The sequence below is a fragment of the Elgaria multicarinata genome, chromosome 4, assembly GCF_023053635.1.
Source record: "Elgaria multicarinata webbii isolate HBS135686 ecotype San Diego chromosome 4, rElgMul1.1.pri, whole genome shotgun sequence".
Lineage (NCBI taxonomy): Eukaryota > Metazoa > Chordata > Lepidosauria > Squamata > Anguidae > Elgaria > Elgaria multicarinata.
In genome coordinates, this window is record NC_086174.1 from 25571082 (window position 1) to 25589080 (window position 17999).

The 17999-nt window shown below is 39.6% G+C and overlaps 1 protein-coding gene across 1 annotated transcript in view; it reads right to left on the reverse strand.

Moving 5' to 3' along the window:
- Positions 1-14722: 14722 nt before the first annotated feature.
- CAMKMT (calmodulin-lysine N-methyltransferase) overlaps positions 14723-17999 on the reverse strand; it is a 288183-nt gene continuing 284906 nt past the window's right edge. Inside the window, exon 11 of the mRNA XM_063123984.1 lies at positions 14723-17195. Coding sequence (XP_062980054.1) covers positions 17118-17195 — 78 coding nt within the window. The 3' untranslated portion in view covers positions 14723-17117. The remainder of the gene's footprint in view (positions 17196-17999) is intronic.

The window sequence follows — 17999 nt, forward strand, 5'->3', positions numbered from 1 at the left end:
AGGAATCCTACTGCCATGATTAATTTTTCTCCCACTTTGCATATTTGCTTCCTAGAGGAAACAAATCCACAGCTAAGTCTAATGATTGCCGCTATTGTCTCTTCATTAGTAAGAAGGCAAAGGCTGATGCTGTTCTTGATAGAAACGTAGGCTTCCAGAACTTGGCTTCACACCCAACCACCCCAAGGTGCTTCTGGTTGGAGACTAATTCTAATCTCCCCAAGGTTGGGCAATTTATTTTTAATGGTCCACCTCTGAGACATTCATCTAAAACTTCTGCTATTACATTTCATGGATTAGAAGAGTTGCTAATAGGAGTATTAGGCAGGTTTTTACACATTTAAAGCTTTTAGCATTACGACACCACCACCTGAGTCAGTTAGAAAGGCAAAAGGGTACTTGGGGGCGAGTTGGGTGAGGGGAGGTGTCTTGCCTGGCTATGTTTGCAGATTTAAAAAGAGAGAGAGAACTGCTACAGAAACATAAATACCAAGTGGTTGACGTTCCTGGTTAAAAGATCTAGAAACGTACAGGCCTTGTAAATTAAATACTACGTGTTCTTAGATGAGTGATCCCTAAACATGTATTATTTACACTAATATGAGTTCGCTTGAAACCACTGTAAGCTTTATTGAAATTAAAAGACTTTGCATGAGTGAAAGGAGAGTGAAAATGTAATTTGGCTCATCAAATCTTCATGTCAAATTTTATATTTTAGCAGCAGAGCTATAATGGATGTCTTTAAAGACCATTTTCATGCCAACTTGGGAATACAGCTTGAGACTACTTGGGAAAGTCAACCTGATAGAAAATTCAGGAGAGCTTTTCTGAATGGCTGTGTCATGTTAGGATCAGTCCACTAGGAGGTTCCACTTGTAGACCTCTATTGGTAAATGTCCCATTTGAAAATGTCCTCAATTTGTTGATAGAATTGAGACATTCCTCAAAAATGTTTGTGAAAAAGATTATTAAAATATAAAGGAGTCACATAATGCCTTTATATAAACGTATAGTGTGGCTGCATTTGAAATACTATGTACAGGTCTGATCCCACCCCCATCTTAAGAAAGGATATCATAAACAGTCCGGGGCCCACAGCCTAACTTCCCCCACCCAATTATTATCTAGCGTGCAGCACCTGGACCAGCATGAGCATGCCGCCCGGAGCACAACAGGGCTGATAGTGGTCACCGCATCATCCTGTCTTCTTATTTATAAAAAGGGGTGGACAACCGGAAGTACATTGTGACAGATGCCCATCTTATTATATTTGTTTTCATAGTTTTAAAATGTATATGTTTTAAATTTTGTAAGGCCGCCTTGAGGCTCAGTATTGGGCAGAAGGCAGGATACAAATAAATATAATAATAATAATAATAATAATAATAATAATAATAATAATAATAATAATAATATATTATCTTTGTCTGCAACAAAATTATGTTTATTTTCAAATAAAAATGTGTTCAGCACAAGGGCGGCAGAACTGAATTTCATTTTATTCCTCTAGTCATTATGGGGCCATGATTTAAAAGAGTTTAAAATGTGAAATGATCAGAGTATTTCTTTTTTTAAAAAAATAAACCAATCAATCAAGATTGGCATTTTGGATTTTGTTAAATCCATTATATCTGTGTTTTTCAGGTTGTCCTGCATCTTTTGTCCCATCGTCCACTCACTGATGGAATCAGACTTTTTGTATGAGAATTTTGTCCCTTTGCAAATGCGCATTTGCTCTGTTGTGCTCTTGTGTGGATGTGCATTGGTACACACAAGTGTGCATTCACACATTTGCTCTAATATGTACTTGTGTAAGTACAAATTTGTGCAAATTTCCCCCCACCCCCACCCCCGCTAGTAAACACCCCATCTGTAGAATCTGTGTGACTCAGAAAAAGCTGGTCCACCACACAATCCACAGGTCAGATTCACAGAAATCCAATCTCAGCTTAACCTGTTGCAAATCTTACTGACATGCCTGCATGCAGGAATGTTTTGTTGTTGTTTCTGAGTGTAGAAATAGTTTTAAAACATGGAATGGTAATGTGTGTGTGTGTGTGTGTGTGCATAGGGAGGGGGAGAGAGAATAGAAATGTTAGTTGTGTGCTTCACAACTGGAATAGTGTCCATAGTTGTCTAAAGCCCTTTGCCCCCATAAGATCCTTAATCTAGGGTCTAAAATTATATAGCTGCACCACTGGCCACCAAAGGTGCAGCAAAGATAAACGAAAAATGATCCGAGGGCTGGAACCTTTCATTATGAATTGAAGCAAAGTGTTTGGGGATGTTTAGTTGAGAGAAAAAGGATGATGAAGGGCTGTGCTTTGTGATAGAGGGCCTGTTCAGACAACATGCTAAGCCATGGTTAGGCTGCTTTTGCAGCAAATGGTTAGTGAGTGTGTTTTAACTGTGATTATGTAGCCACCATGGTTGGGAGTGGTTGACATAACATGCTAAGTCACATTTCACACGACATGCTGAGCCATAATGGCCCTGTTTAGAAGACAGGTTAATAACCATGGTGATTAAGGCCTTTTTGTTATTATTTATTTATTTATTTAATTACATTTATATACCGCCCCACAGCCGAAGCTCTCTGGGCGGTTTACAACATTTAAAAATAGTAAACATTAAAAGTATACAATTTAAAAACACACACACACACACACACACATAAAAACAGTATAAAAACAACAGTATCCATTTGTTAGCTCAAAATGCTTAGCCACTGTGGCTTAGCATGTCATCTGAACAGGGTCAGAGAGTTTATAAAATCCTGAATGACATAGGGGAAATGGACGTTACTAGAAGTTAGGGATTACTATTGACTTGATGGGGTTGGAGTCATGAAAGACAAAAGAAAGTTCTTCTTTAGACAATGTGAAAGTAATGGGTTGGATCCAGGAGGGGATCTACACTAGTCAAGTTAGAACGTGTCCTACCGTGTTTAAGTGTGCATTTGGTAGTATTTCGCCACATGACGTATAGTTTGTGACGTTTTATTGTTGTCTGTTCTCTGGTTTTTATTTTGTACTTCTCTGAAATAAGTCATTCTATTTGTTATGATGTGGCCGATTTCATTGTATTAAATGGGTTTCCTGTAGTTCTTAATTAGCCAATCACATTCCTGGGGGCATGTTTATGTAATTTCCGTGTCCAAAGTTGGAGCCGTTTTTTTTCCCCTTTTCTTTCAAGCCTCTTTTTTGCAGACACTTCCAGTTTCACTTTTGGGAGGCTGCTAGCTGCATTGTTTGTAGGTGGAGGATTGTCTCGGAGAGAAGAGGAAGTGGGAGGGGAAATTGGCAGAATAGAACAAACGGATTTATTTTCTTAGAGTGGCCAAAAGGAATGCATTCCCACAGAAAGAGAAAAGTAAGTAAACATTTTAAAAACTGCTTTGTTTTAAATCGTTCAAAAACAAAACATTCAATGACTGTAAAAACAATGTTTCCTATACTAGTGTAGATCCCCTCCAGGTATAGGCACATGCAAGTGGACAGGTTGGAAGTGGACTTCCCTGCCATGTCTTCCCCACAGCAGCCCCCTGAAAATGGCACACAGAGGGTCAGGGGACCCAGCTGAAATGGGGTGACTTGTAGTGCAGGGAAAAGAGGGGGGCCCAAAATCAGGTGGGGGTCACCTTCCGTGAGCAGAGCCATTCTGTCCATGGAAGGCAGATCCTGGATCCAACCTAACATATGGAACTAACTGCCATGAGACTGGCTTTAAAAGGGGGCTTCACAGATTCATGGAGTTCTTCAGCAGTTAAATGGCGCTTCTGTGTTCAAAGGCATAGTGTGTATGTATCGTGAATGTATGAAATGTGGACCAGTGCATAGAGAATTAAAATCTGAGTATTTTAAAAAGACATGCACCCCCACCCCACCCAGCAACTGTAAGTTGAGTGTTTTTGCCACTACTGTAATGTAGCGGGAAAAACATTCACCTTGGACAGGGACAACCGGGTCCAACCCAGTTTTCAGTGGCTGTCAAAGATCTCAGCACACCAGTACCGGTGCCCCTGATCAGTTTGGAGTATTTGCTGGACTGATTCACTGCAGTGACTTTTGGGAGTTGGGGGAGAATTCAACTTCTGTTAAAAATTAAACTCAGAGGGTTATATCCTGCATTGCGTGACTGGGGCAGGATCTACACTACTGCTTTAAAACGGTTTATAACAGTAGTGACCTCTGCTCAGCCAACACAATTTTTGTTTCCTCTCCTCCACAATGCAGCCCCCACCCCACCCCAAAATCTGGTCTGACAAGTCCCCCAACTATTTGAAACAGATATGGGGCACTTGCAATGGGATTAGGGAAACACCCCCTGCCCTGCCGGAAGCCTTCTGTCAGCAGAAGGACAATTGGATTTCACCCAGAGAGGGACCAAATGTTACTGGTATACCCCCTTGCTATTCTACTGAAGGTCCCATTTCAATCCTGGGCATGTTAAGTTAAAGGATCTCAGGCAGCAGCCTGGGAAAGGCCTTGCCGCTGCCAGTCTGAAAAGATAATACAGGTATTAGACGGACCAGCTGCGTGGTGGCAGAAAGCAGCTTCATCAGCTCATTTGTAAACATGATAATGTCAGTGAGCCCTGAATTATATTTAATATCGAAGCATAATTTGGAATAATAGGAGCTGGCTATTAATTTTCTTTTTTTCTGGAGTGCATGCTTCCACTCTAGTGTGGATCTGAGATTGCTAATTTTAGTTGTGTGGCTAATGGCTTGTGTGACTTCACTTCGGAAATTTTAAATGGAAGGAATTGCATGTAGGGGTGTGTGTGCGTGAACACACACACATACACACACATTCGCTCATTCACACAAATACCTAAAAGCCACTTTCTCTCTAAAGCTGTAACAACTTGACAACTGTCTTGGTTACACACCAAGGATTTCACTGAGAACATGTTAGAAGGAATCAGAAAAGCAGAGAAAAGGTCACAAATAAGCACCTTAGGAACAATGAAAGCTTTTCTCCACGTAGCAGTGGGAGAGTTGCAAAGGGAGAAAGAGAAGGGGGGGAAAAAACACCCTGAAAAGGTATTAATCAGAAGTGGCTATAAATCCTCTGGAGTTTTTGCTCTTATAAAACTCCTTGGAGAAAGTCTTGAAGGAAATGCAGGTCAAAGCCCAAAAAAGCTCTTGATCAGAGATTGCTGGAGGAAAATCTTCCCAGATGCCGTTTAATAGGCTGCAATCACCCCAGGAGTGGGAAAGCCAAGTATGCTTGAAGCATGGTTGCAGTTCCTAATAGGCCTTGTCACACTTAAGGCGCTGCGAGCGCCATCCGCCGAGCAGCTGAAGCTGGCTGGTGATTCATAAAGCCAACAGTTTAAAGTTTATTATGATGAAAGCACTTAATGACAGCCATCGCTAGGGGCCCATCATTTATAAAGCTGCACTGAGTATTAGACATGTAGCATGACCACCAATTTTGTGTCACAATTGCTACCATAAAATGACCTTTGGTGATTTTTGCTGCATGTGGTGGACAGCTCTTCTTTCACATTAGTGCTCTGTGGCTTTTCTTTGCAGACTATTATGCTGTCTAAAGCTTATTTGGCACTGTCGTGAGCCTCAACCCTTGTTATTACCCCAAAGGCCTGTCTAAAGGGGCGGAAGGGTGGGGGGGAGAAAAGCCCTCTCATGTTCTATTATGGCACCCCAATCAGCAATTCCTTGGTTAGGGTAATAATTTAATGCACGTATTCCTTCAATTGTTATCACATTTCTTCTTTTTTAAAAAAAAGTTCTCCTGTTTTCTGTACACTGCAGTAAACATCCAATTGGGTGGAAATGAAATATGCATGTTACCCTATTAGATGAGATGGGAGTGAAGATTTTGAGTCTTAATTGTCAAATGGATGGAAAAGCATTATGCCAAGGCAAGTCAGTAATAAATAATAATACGGCTCAGAATAATGCACAGCCTGGAAGAATATCTTGGGTCTAAACGCTGCACTTTATACAAACGTGGAACATAATTTTACAGACTAAGGAACCAATACAAATTTTTCAGCGGAACAATGTTAATGACATGCCTACTTCTCCCTAGTCATAAACTATTTGAATATACAGTACCATCACTTTAATGTCCCAGTGTAAAGCTTTCCTATTTAAGTGCCCAGTCCTTGTTCAATGCCTTTAAAATGTATCTATAATTTTATAAATGATATAAAATCTCTTTTTAGTGTGTAAAGAGAAAACAACAACAACAACAACAACAGCAGCAACACTTGCACAACACACTGCAATTTTGGCAGGATTTAAAATATGTGATTTCTGCTGATACCTACCACTGTATTGGGTTTTATATAAAGCTTTTTTCAATAAGGTGAATTGTTACATGACAAACTCATCTTCCACCATTATCATCTGCTGTTTGTGTTTAACAACAGGAGTCCCGGCTCTAACAAAACTGTTGTAATAGCTGTACAAATTACTCAGCTGAAAGCTTTTCACCAAACCAAACAGTATTAATCAGCAGTTCTTATGAAGGTGCTAATTAAAAACAATTTTCTTCCTCAGTTTGCAATGCTAAGCCATCTTCACTTGCACTGTTTCCAATATATAGCTACTGTATACACTCTCACATCAGGGCCTCTATTAACTCCCGAATCTCCTATTACCTATTTTATTACATTCCTGTCTTCCAGGTTTATAGGCTTGTTGACATTTTGGATGTCACAGCATGATATGTTTAATCATTTTAAAACTACATTAATTGAAGATGGGGAGGGGCGAGGGGGAATAGGCTAAGAGCCATTTACAATTCACACACTCAGAGGGCACAGAGCACGCAAGTGGAATTCTCAGCTCCACTTTGGGTTGGTAGCGTCTTGTGTAAAAACACACATACATATACACGTTGAAAATAATCACTGTCTGATAATTTATTTATTTATTATTATTTATTTGTTTAAAGCATTTTTATAGCACCGCCTCACCATTTCTGGCATCGAGGCGCTTTACAATAACATATAAAACAATTCCATTAAAACCCTCACCCTCAAACTATTAAAACCATTGGGTAATACTACCCAATGTATTTATGATAAAAACACAACTGTGCTCACTTAAATGTCAACATTAGCACCTTTCCCCCCCCCTCTTTTTTTACCACAGAGAGTCCAGTTTTGGGGGGGAAACTCACTCAGATGTTCTAGCGTTGGCCACAGTAACTGGGTTTTGAAAGCTCGAGATCTGTTGAGTTTAACCCAGATTCATGAGTCAAAAATGTGTCCTCTCATGCTGTGGATTGCCATCTGCTCTACTTCATTGCACCTCCCCTTCTATACCTTCTACACACTTTTTGCTCATGAAGGACTATCACATCCATGGTCCCCAATGGACACACATGGGAAATGGCCAAGCACCGAACTTAATCTCTTTGGTTGTGAGCCAACTCTTGACTTAAGCAAGGAACCTTAAAGGGAATTTTTTTTAAAAAAAGGCCTAATGTTAGCTCACCACATAGGAGAAATCTTTTGCATGCTATTAACTGCGATATCACATAAAGTGCTATGCCAGTGTGGTGTAGTGGCTGAAGTGTTGGACTGAGAGTCAGGAGATCTGGGTTCTAGTCCCCACTCGGCCATCGGAGATCACTGGGTGACTTTGGGCCAATCACAGGCTCTCACCCCAACCTAACTTTGCTGTTTTAAATTTGTATTTCTGTACTGCTCCTGATTTTATCCTGGTTGTGCTTTTATATTGTATTTTATATAATGTTTTTCTACTGTTTGTTTCATACTTTGAATGGTTTTAATTTCGGTGAACCGCCCAGGGAGCGTCAGCTATTGGACGGTATAAAAATGAAATAAATAAATAATACCTCACAGGGTTGTTGTTGTGAGGATAAAATGGAGAGGAGGAGGATTATGTATGCTGCAATGGGTTCCTTGGAGGAAAAAAGGCAGGATATACATGCAATAAATAAATAAATAAAAATATGTGGAAAGATTGGCAGCCACGTTTATGTGGAATGCCATTGGAGGGTCCGGGGGAGAATCACAGAAAAGCATGGCAAAGGTGGGGAGAAGAGAAGATTAAGGGGAGACATGATAGCCATCTGTGGCGTTACACCCCACAAGTCAATTCCAAATGTATGTCTGCAGTTTGTAAGTCTGTGGTTTGTAGAATGTTGGCCTGAGTGGGCGGAGTTAGAATGTCTTGAGAGGGGGAGGAGTGATATATATAAGGGAATGACTGAGGGGATTGAGAGTTCTTGTTCTTTTCAGGAAAGCTTTCCAGGGAGACTTGTTACGTCCTCTTAGAGTCTGTAGTGCTCTCTGTGTTTATGGTACTTAAATTCTGGGAAATTTGAGGGTCAGTGTAGTGAGTGGTGTCTTTAGGGTGTGGTGTGCACGTAGTGGAAGTATATTAATCAATACTGATAATAAAGAAAGTTCAAGAGTGATTGTGTGAGAAAAAGGAAAGCGCGAATGTGAGAGTGACAGGATTGTATGGAAGGTTTCAAAAAGGTTTTTAAATGTTGTTATTTGAAACAAAGCTTATGAACTTTTAAAAATAAATTTTGATTGTTTGTTTTAAAACTACCACAAAAATCCCACGTGTCTGTTTGGCGTTTATCATCTTAAGTTTACACATTCAGCACCCACTCTGACAATCATTCACCTAAGCAGATATAACTCACAGCACATTATTATATATATTAAAATCCATTCTCCAATTTAAACCCCTTTCTCCACATAGTTTGGAGGAAGGTGGGCTTTATCCCTTGCCTCAGGCATATCAAGTGGTGGTGCTTGGCTTGAGCAGGGAGTAGCCTCGGCCAGGTCTGGTGTTCAGAGCCTGTGTCGTGGCACCATCTTCGAATATCTGGAAGGCTGTAATGTAGAAAATGGAGCAGACATGCCTCAGAAAGCAGGAGTAGAACCAATGGGTGGAAATTGCAGGACGTTAGGGGAAGCTTCCTAACAGCAAGAGCTGTGCAACAGAATGTCTTGAGAAGTGGTGAGCCCTTCTTTGCTGGAGATATTGAAGGGGAGGCTGGACAGACATCTGTCAGCTGTAGTTGCATCCCACAGTGGACATCCTGCACTGAGCAAGTGTGGGACTAGATGACCTCTAAGACACCTTCCAACTCTATGATTCTCTGAACAAATGTAACAAATTTATTGTGTGGCATAAGCTTTTGTGGGTAAGGCAATGGCTTTCTTCAACAGAAGCATGCCTGACAAGTCTCCAGACTACTTTATCCTTCTGATATTGTGTGCTGTAACCTAGGAAAGCTCATGTTCCAATAAATTGGGGAGCCTTAAGGTGATGAAGGAGTCTTTGTCAATGTTGCTTCAACAAACTAATGTGGCATCTTTGGCAAAAATAAAACATGTTGAGTTGGGTCAAAAGAACTGTGGGTGTAAGAAAAAGAACCCACTCGTACCATTGCCAAATGTTTCTGCAACAGCTTGTAAAGAGTTCATACAAGGCTACAGTGGAAGGTTCTCATGCTTGGACTTGTAAGACACTTTTGGATTTAGTTTCACTTTCCCTGTGCAATGTCCTAGTGCAATATAGAAAAGAGTCCTTCTGGGAGCAGAGAATAGCTTCCACCAGAGCCAGCCCTACCATTAGGCAGAGTGATTTGGGGTGTCATGAAAAGTCAGTGAAATTTTTACAGTTTAATTTATTATTGTTGTATTTTTACTCCCAGGGAAAGGCTCTTGTGGACTTTTCCACCTCAAGTGTCAAATAACTTGGATATTATGCCTCTTAATCTTGGCCGGGCGGGGGGAGGTTGTTGTTGTTCCTACTCAGGCAGAAAAAAGTCTTGGGGCGGCCCTAACATCTGCAAATGGAAGGGTGCCTTTGGTTCTAACTTTTTCTTCCCCACTGTGTTTTGTGAAATGCCCCTTGGGACAAGTAAAGATATAACACTTTAAAAATGTTATGAAAACAGTATATGTAATGTGTCCTGGGCCTGAACTGTTGTCATAACCATTATAAACCGTTATAAGCAGTAAAGTAGATCCTGCCACAGACTATTAGACAAGGAGAATAAGGCATTGCCTGGTTTGTGCTCCTTCCCTCACCACCCCAAGGTATGTTTTCCTCCTCAAGTTCAAAATCTGAGCCCAGTTCATGTGATACCGGAATGGTATAGAAGCTGCTTCCCAGTGCCACTCCAGCATATCCCAGAACCACATGGGCCAGGTGAATGATGCGGACCTTTGTGTCTGGAATGATTCAGCTTCCCCAACCAGAGCGTTTGCAGGGTCTTTCAGGAATTCTGCATTTTTAACTGGGCCACACATAACTCTATATAGAGAATACAGTTTTCCCCTCCCAACAAGCAAGTATTACAGCCTTATGCAATGCTCCAATTATGGATCTGATTGAAGACCAATATCCATTGGGATTTCTAGACACCATTGTGATACAAATAATATGTGGCGAAAAATATGCAGACATTAAACTCTTTGAAGGGACTAGCTCTGTGGCTTTGTACTCTTATGGCAAGTTTGCACATGCACTTTTGAGACTAATTCTCAGTCTGTACCATTTTGCTTTGTTTTGGGCCTGGATTCTGTATGTGCCTTTAGCAATGGGTGGGATATAACTAACTGTCCCCTTCAATTGAATGTCCCCTTCAATTTTCTGTGCCACTGCAAATGAGTGAAATCTGGACATATGGCATGCTCAAATTACCTGTTCTGCATAAGCAATGTAGATGGATTAGGGAGGGAGGAGGAAGGGGGGGGAACTCAGCTCAAATTAATAATTAATTTAAAAAGAGATCTTACAAACCAGTGCTTAGATTTAGTTTGATCAACCACTTGATCTCAACTTGGATTTTGAAAGGATTCTAACAACCAGATATACAGTATCTAATAATTGGAGGATAAAGCAACTGGAAAAAATGGCTACCCTGTAGAAAAGTGGTTTGATAGTAAGCTAATCAAATCAAGCGAATATAGCCCTTTCAGATGATGATGTGTCTTCAATGACTGCATGGAAGGGGAGCAGGATTGGGCCCACTGAACTCACAGACAACCTTTTTCACATGCAGTCAAGCTCTGATCTGTCTACAGATGTACAACATGTACACACATTGACTCTGCACAATTGGAGGTTGTGTGTAGGCTCAGCTAAGATGTTTGACTAAACAAATGGAGATTGGAGCTGGGGCAAGTGGGCTTGATCCTGCTCTTCTTCTATGAGTTTATTGAATGCAGATTGATGTTTGAAAAAGTCCCATGAGAATTGCCAATACGTTGGATGCAGTCATGCTTAGAGTAGACCCATGGAAATCAATGGGACAAGTCAATCATGACTAACCTCTCATTAATTTCAGCGAGTCTACACTAAGCATGACTATGAGCTTCTTTACATGAGTGATTTATTGCACGCTCATGATTAGTCGCTCATGGAAGTTTGCAGGTCCATTAACCAATATCATTAACTCTCAAGATGTCTGCCGTACTTTCTCGCCATTATCCTACTTTCAAAAATATCAAAGAAAAGTTGTAGTAACAGTTAATGGCGCCATACTGGCAGTAATGCTGGCTATAATTCAATGAACATATAAAGCATTGCCAAGAAGGGAAGTTTTCAATCCCAAATCATGTGTTTGTCATCACATGAGAGCTCCGGCTATTGGGCGGAATAGAAATGTAATTCATAAATAAATAAATAAATAAATAAATAAATAAATAAATAAAGGAGCCCACCATAAACCCAGAAAGACTCCGGAAGAAGAAAACCCAGTAAGGATGTGGGATTTTTGCTTAATGTAGAGAAAATCTACATCTGGATCCAACCTATTGTCTTCTCTTGCATATGATACCTCCCAATAAATTTAGAAGCATATTTGATGACTTCACAACTTAAAGCAGGGATGGGGAGTGAGTGTTCCTCCAGATGTTGTTGGACTGCAACTCTCATCAGTCCTAGCCAGCATAGCCACTATTGAGGACTGATGGGAGTTGCAGTCCAACGATATCTGGAGGGCCACACATTCCCCATATCTGCTTACATGATTCGTTTTTAGTCAAAGGTGGTTTCCATACCAAAAGTAAGATAGGATGGAAAAGTAAATTCATTTTGACAGAGCTTGGTTTATGGTAAAGCAATCCTAGATGGCTAACCAAAGCCAAACTTTGAAGAATTAACCAAACCTCGTTAGCTAATCCAGTTCATGCACTGTTCCCAGGAAAACAGGGGTGGGCAATACACAGCCTGCAGGCCACATGAACTTTTCCCTGAACTTGGAAATTTATTTATTTATTACATTTCTATACCGCCCAATAGCGGTTCACAAAAACAAATACAAAAAATGAATCTGTAGTGCTATGGAGCACCAAAAGGGTCAAATATAGTTTGCAAGCAAGATAATTTTAATCCTTTTCAGACTATGCATATAAATTTTAATTTCTTAATTTTTGCATCCACGGGATGTGTGCAGCCCACAGGAAGGTTCTGGGGGAAATAAAATGGCTCCTGGACCATCCTGCCCACTCCTGTGCTAGAAGATGAAAGAAAGGGATCCTTCTGAAAAGTAGGACAGGGTGGGACAACAGATAGCTCATCCTAGAGGCTGTGGGAAAGGCAGGAGGAAGACGCTGAGGGCTTGAGAGTGAGGGTTGAGCATCACATGTGGGTGGTGATAAGAGTTAAACACAGCAGCCTTTGGGTCTTTCATACTGGAGAAAGGGTGTCGCTGAGAGAAGTGGACAAGCCAAGGAACTCATGGAGATGAGAGAATGTAAGGTGATCAAGAAGTCATACGCCAATTAGGTGTAGATGGATAGAGGCCACAAACACTGGAAGTTCCAGTATGGATGGGATATGATTTATATTATTCCTACTGTGGCAAAGTGCCTATAAATGTCATGACTTTTGAACAAAAACACTTATTAAACAAATGGAAGCTTAATATGAAGGAAAATACATCTAACACAATGAATAGCTGATACTGCTTCATATTTCATCAGCATCATGGCGTCTGGTTGATTGAGCTGAAGGTCACCATCTCTGGTGAATGAGGACCACATGAGGGTACACAATTGGACAAAGTATTCACCTTTTCAATCTAGGTCTGCAGTTTCCCAGGCCATGGCTGAGCTAGTGCACCGCTATGCAGCTGAGGGAAGGAACTGCTGAGAGGTGAAGAATGTTCATATTAATTCTGTCAACTCTTGATTGGCTGGATTTGGCACATGATATGTACTCACCCTTATAAAAGCTTTCCATGTTGTATTCAGCCCTTTGGTTTGAATAACTGGACACCTCCTGTCACCTTCATGGCTTTTGTTCTTATCTTGCCCCACTCTATCTCCCTTTGCCCCATCCCACCTCATCCCACTCTTGCCTTTTGCCTGCTTCTTTCCCTCCTGCCTTGAGCTGAATTGATTTCACTAGACCTTGCCCTTGCCCTCCATCCTTCTCTGCAAAAGCATCACCCTAGAATATAAGGACACTCCGGCTGAAAACCTGACTTATCATCCCTGATGCCCCAACTGGAGCAGCGTGATTTCAAATGGAGAAAAAAATGGCGCTGGGATTGCAGAGTGCAAGTTAAGATGTTCAGAAAGTTACTCTTCATTTATTATTATTATTATTATTATTATTATTATTATTATTATTTATTTATTTATATAGCACCATTAATGTACATGGTGCTGTACAGAGTAAAACAATAAATAGCAAGACCCTGCCGCATAGGCTTACATTCTAATAAAATCATAATAAAGCAATAAGGAGGGTAAGAGAATGCACCAAACAGGCAGTATAAAAGTCAGAACAATTCAAGTTTTAAAAGCTTTAGGAAAAAGAAAAGATTTTAGCAGAACTTTAAAAGCTGCGATTGAACTTGTAGTTCTCAAATGTTCTGGAAGAGCGTTCCAGGCGTAAGGGGCAGCCGAAGAAAATGGACGAAGCCGAGCAAGGGAAGTGGAGACCCTTGGGCAGGTGAGAAACATGACATCAGAGGAGCGAAGAGCACTAGCGGGGCATTTGACTGGTGTGTGTGTGTGTGTGTGTGTGTGTGTGTGTGTGTGTATGACAATAGCAAATGACTGCAACACATACACCATAATATATCTTGCTTGTAGTAACTGTTACATCTCCTGACATCAACTACCATGCCTGATACGTAAATCCCCTATTCTTTGAAATAATTTCCACCCCTCCCAAAATTATGTTAATCTTTTGGGATTAATCTTTTGAGATTTTGTCACAAAGATCCACTGTGCAAACTTTCAGAAAACCTCTTTTATAGTCATATGCATATCAATGCTCATTTCATGATTTTCTCATTTCTTGAAATGTTTCTTGTGTCCTCAATGTGGCTGTTTAGCTGCTAGCGGCATCAGAGTCCTTCCTACTGCAGCTTATGACGAGAAGAGGTTCATAAGCTGCCATTTCAATATGAATGACTCTCCTTCAGCTGCCTATAAGCCTATGAGAAAACTTGCTCCAGTGTATTGTTTCCATTGGTTGTCAGCCCTTAAACAGTAGTTTACATCTTCAGAGTGGTTTTAATACATTCACTCATTCATTTTAACTTGCATTCAAGCAATACACCAATATGTACCACTCACCAACTTTAAAACTAATTGTGTGGAAGAAAGATTATGAGACTCCAATTAAAGTAGGATTCGGTGCATGTAGGTTTATGATTCCATTTATTTATTTTTAATGAAGATTCTTTCATGATATGGAAACATCATTTCACACAGAGATTTTGCAAGCTTTTAACTTTTTTTAAAAAACTTTATTAATATTTTGGGGAACAGAAACACCATCCAAATGTTTGTCAATAACAGACTGTTTACTTAGTTAATCTAATGTGAAAGAAAGAAAGAAAGAAAGAAATCAGAAGGAGCAACTAATAATAAAGCACAAGTTACAAAAAGACCACCTCTATGATTTTCCTTACAGTAGAGTTTGAGAGGAAGGAACAAAGCAAAATGTTGATGTTATACAATGATCCTAAACAGCAAATGCTACAGTCTAGGGCCCCCAGTCCTTTCATCAATTATATGCATGAGTAATTTAGCTTCACCATTCAACCTCAATGCATAAATGTTTGCAGGATCGTGTTCTTAAGACCCCTTCAATTAAACCCTTACGGGATAATAGCCTGCATTTGAGACACCAGCTTGTACTGACATGACAGGCAGGGAAAAGAAACAAACAACAATAATTAGTTGTTCATTTTGATATACTCGTTATCTCCTCGGAGGAAAAAAAAGAGTGGAGCAATAATTTCCAGGGTCATTAGAGAAAAGTTGGCAAGTTTATGCATCTGTCCTATTTCTAAATACTTTAGAATAGATGCAGAAGGTTTATACTTCGGCTGATTTTTGTGTTTCCTCCATTATGAAACTTTTTACTGAATGCACACCTTACTGGTATATATGCCTATGGGACTCAAACAGATTGCAGGAGTGTTCCCTCTATGACAAACCCCAGCCATCTCTAAATTCTTATCATTTCTTAGCAGAAATTCCACGCAGTAAGAGTCTCAATGTGAAATCCATAAAATCCATAAAGGGAGATCTACCACTGAAATACTAGGATAAATGGCTGGTTTGCATTGCCCCTGGTCTTTATCCAACACTGAGAATAGACTGCTGTTTTATCAAAAGAGGAATAAATTGCTGTTATTGTGATGTTAGCCCATCACTTGGCATTGCAATTCAGGTTTTTGTGAGAAAGAAATGTATGATCTAACTGCGACTTGACCTGTGCCTTCTGAGATCCATATAGGTGCTCTAATGGAGCATAAAAAGTGTTGAATACAAGGACATGCAAACTGGTAGTGAAGAAACTCATTTGAAGAGAGCAGGGAAGGGAACAGGACTTTTGTGTGCAACTCAATTTATTAAACTGGAGAGGAAAAGCAACAAATCAAAGGTAATTATTTTAATGTATTTTGCCGATAAATTGCACAATGAACTGCATTTATTTTTATATTGCTAGGATTCCTTTTCCTTGTTTAAAATGGGGGTGGTGGAGAGAGAGAGTGGGTATTTGATAATTTTTAAAATTTAGGCTGCCAGCTTCTGAAAGTGGCAAAATAATAATAATAATAATAATAATCCTTAAACCTGTGCGAAAACAAAACCAAGCAGTTTAGTCTTGTGCTTTGAAAGGCAGGTTTTGTTGCTGGGACATGAACATTATCCAAATATGTGAATTATGTTAGTATAAACAAAACGTTCAGATAATTTTTTTGGGTGGTGGAGGGAAACAGACGACCCCCCCCTCCAACCGCAGTTGCTATAGCATTCAGAATTTCTCAGACAAGGATCTGTTTTTGACAAGAGGTCTGGGGAACAGTTGCAGTTAGATTTCAGTACTGATAAAGGCTCAGTTTTCATTCATAGCGAGAGAACTCTTCTTGTACCTAAACAGATAATAAATACTCCGCACACTCCCCCTTCTTGACACAACACACTGAGACTAATCACACATAATTGGAGAGGAGGAGCAGAGGGCTGGCCAACGCATTGTGTCCAGAGGACAAATGGTCAGTTTATGAGGCTTTGGTTTGAGGCAGTAATTTCTTATACATCTACAGGGAAAGGAGGGGGGGGATCCTGTTGTCAAAAAACATTAAGTAATCAAGCAAAGCAAGTTTGAAGCATTTCTCTCTAAAAGGGGGAGGAAAAACTATAAGGCAATTTTCAAGAATAGCATGAGGGGGGTGTGTGGATCAAAATATAGCACAAGGCACATATAGAATAGGACGTTTAGATGCCCAACAATTATCAGGATTTCTTTCTTCCCTTACTAGAACAATAAATCTTTCAGCATTTTACAGTTGGTCAAACACGGCCACAGAACATATGCTTTCAAATGGAATAGAAGAAACCGTTTTTGTCGAGAAAAAGAAATCATGTGCGTGTGATGTCAGCCACAAGGGGAGAGAAATGGAGCTCTTAAGGCTTCAGGTCTTATCAGTGTTGATTTTTAATAAACCAATGCAAAAGTACAAAGAATGATATAACTATATGCAGCTCAAGGTTTTCTCTTCTCAAGAAGTGACAACTTTTGACCATTTTGATTATTCTTAAAATGCTACATTCATATAGCTATTCTCCCCCCCCCCTTTGTAATCAGAATAAATCTGGCACATACTCTATCCACTTTTGGTTAAAATAAGAAGAAATGGGTAATGGATGTTCTCGTCATAAATATCTTTTTCTTCTTTTTTCAACTGCAAATAAAAATCCAGAGAACAACAATATTAACTTATATTAATGACATGGACATAAAATCTTTTTCACTGAGTCATATTCTTCAAGCAAGTGGATATTACAGAGGGTTATATTGCTTATAGCAACAATTACACTTATGTGTCAAATAATATTACAGTTATGGTATAGTTCATAACATATCAATCACATTTTTACAAGTTCATTTTTTTCTAGGTGTACAACAAAAATGGTTCATGGAAAAACGGCATGCACTGTAATAAATACAAATTATTGATTTGCTTAATTGATTTAAGTAAATTCCAATTAGTCTGAATGAAAAGTATGAATGTATAAAAGCTAAAACTGCATCTTAAAGTGTAAGACTCCAGACCTATAAGAGATACAGCATTTAAGATCACCAACCATTTAGGGACTCCTGTAATACGTTTACACAACAAGGCATTTCATCTGGGCCTAAGCTGTTTCAAAGGCTCTGGAGTTTTACGTATTAATAATGTGCAATTCAAAAATTCTTCTCTTAAAACAGAATTAGTACAGTCTTTCTTGGCAACAAAGATTAAGGTTATGTGAACCTCAACAACTCAAGGCAATTTAAAATGGATTTGCTTTTAAAATAAATAAACATTTAGGCAGGAAATAGCTTAATTTACCAAAGAATTAAATTTGGCACATATTTTCTACAGGTAAAATTGAATACAAACAGCTAATCAGATCAGTCAAGTCTGTAAAATTTAAAACCCTTCAATGAAGCAATTTTCTCTACAAATTTTTTAAAAATAGATCAATTAGAGTCCACACAAAAG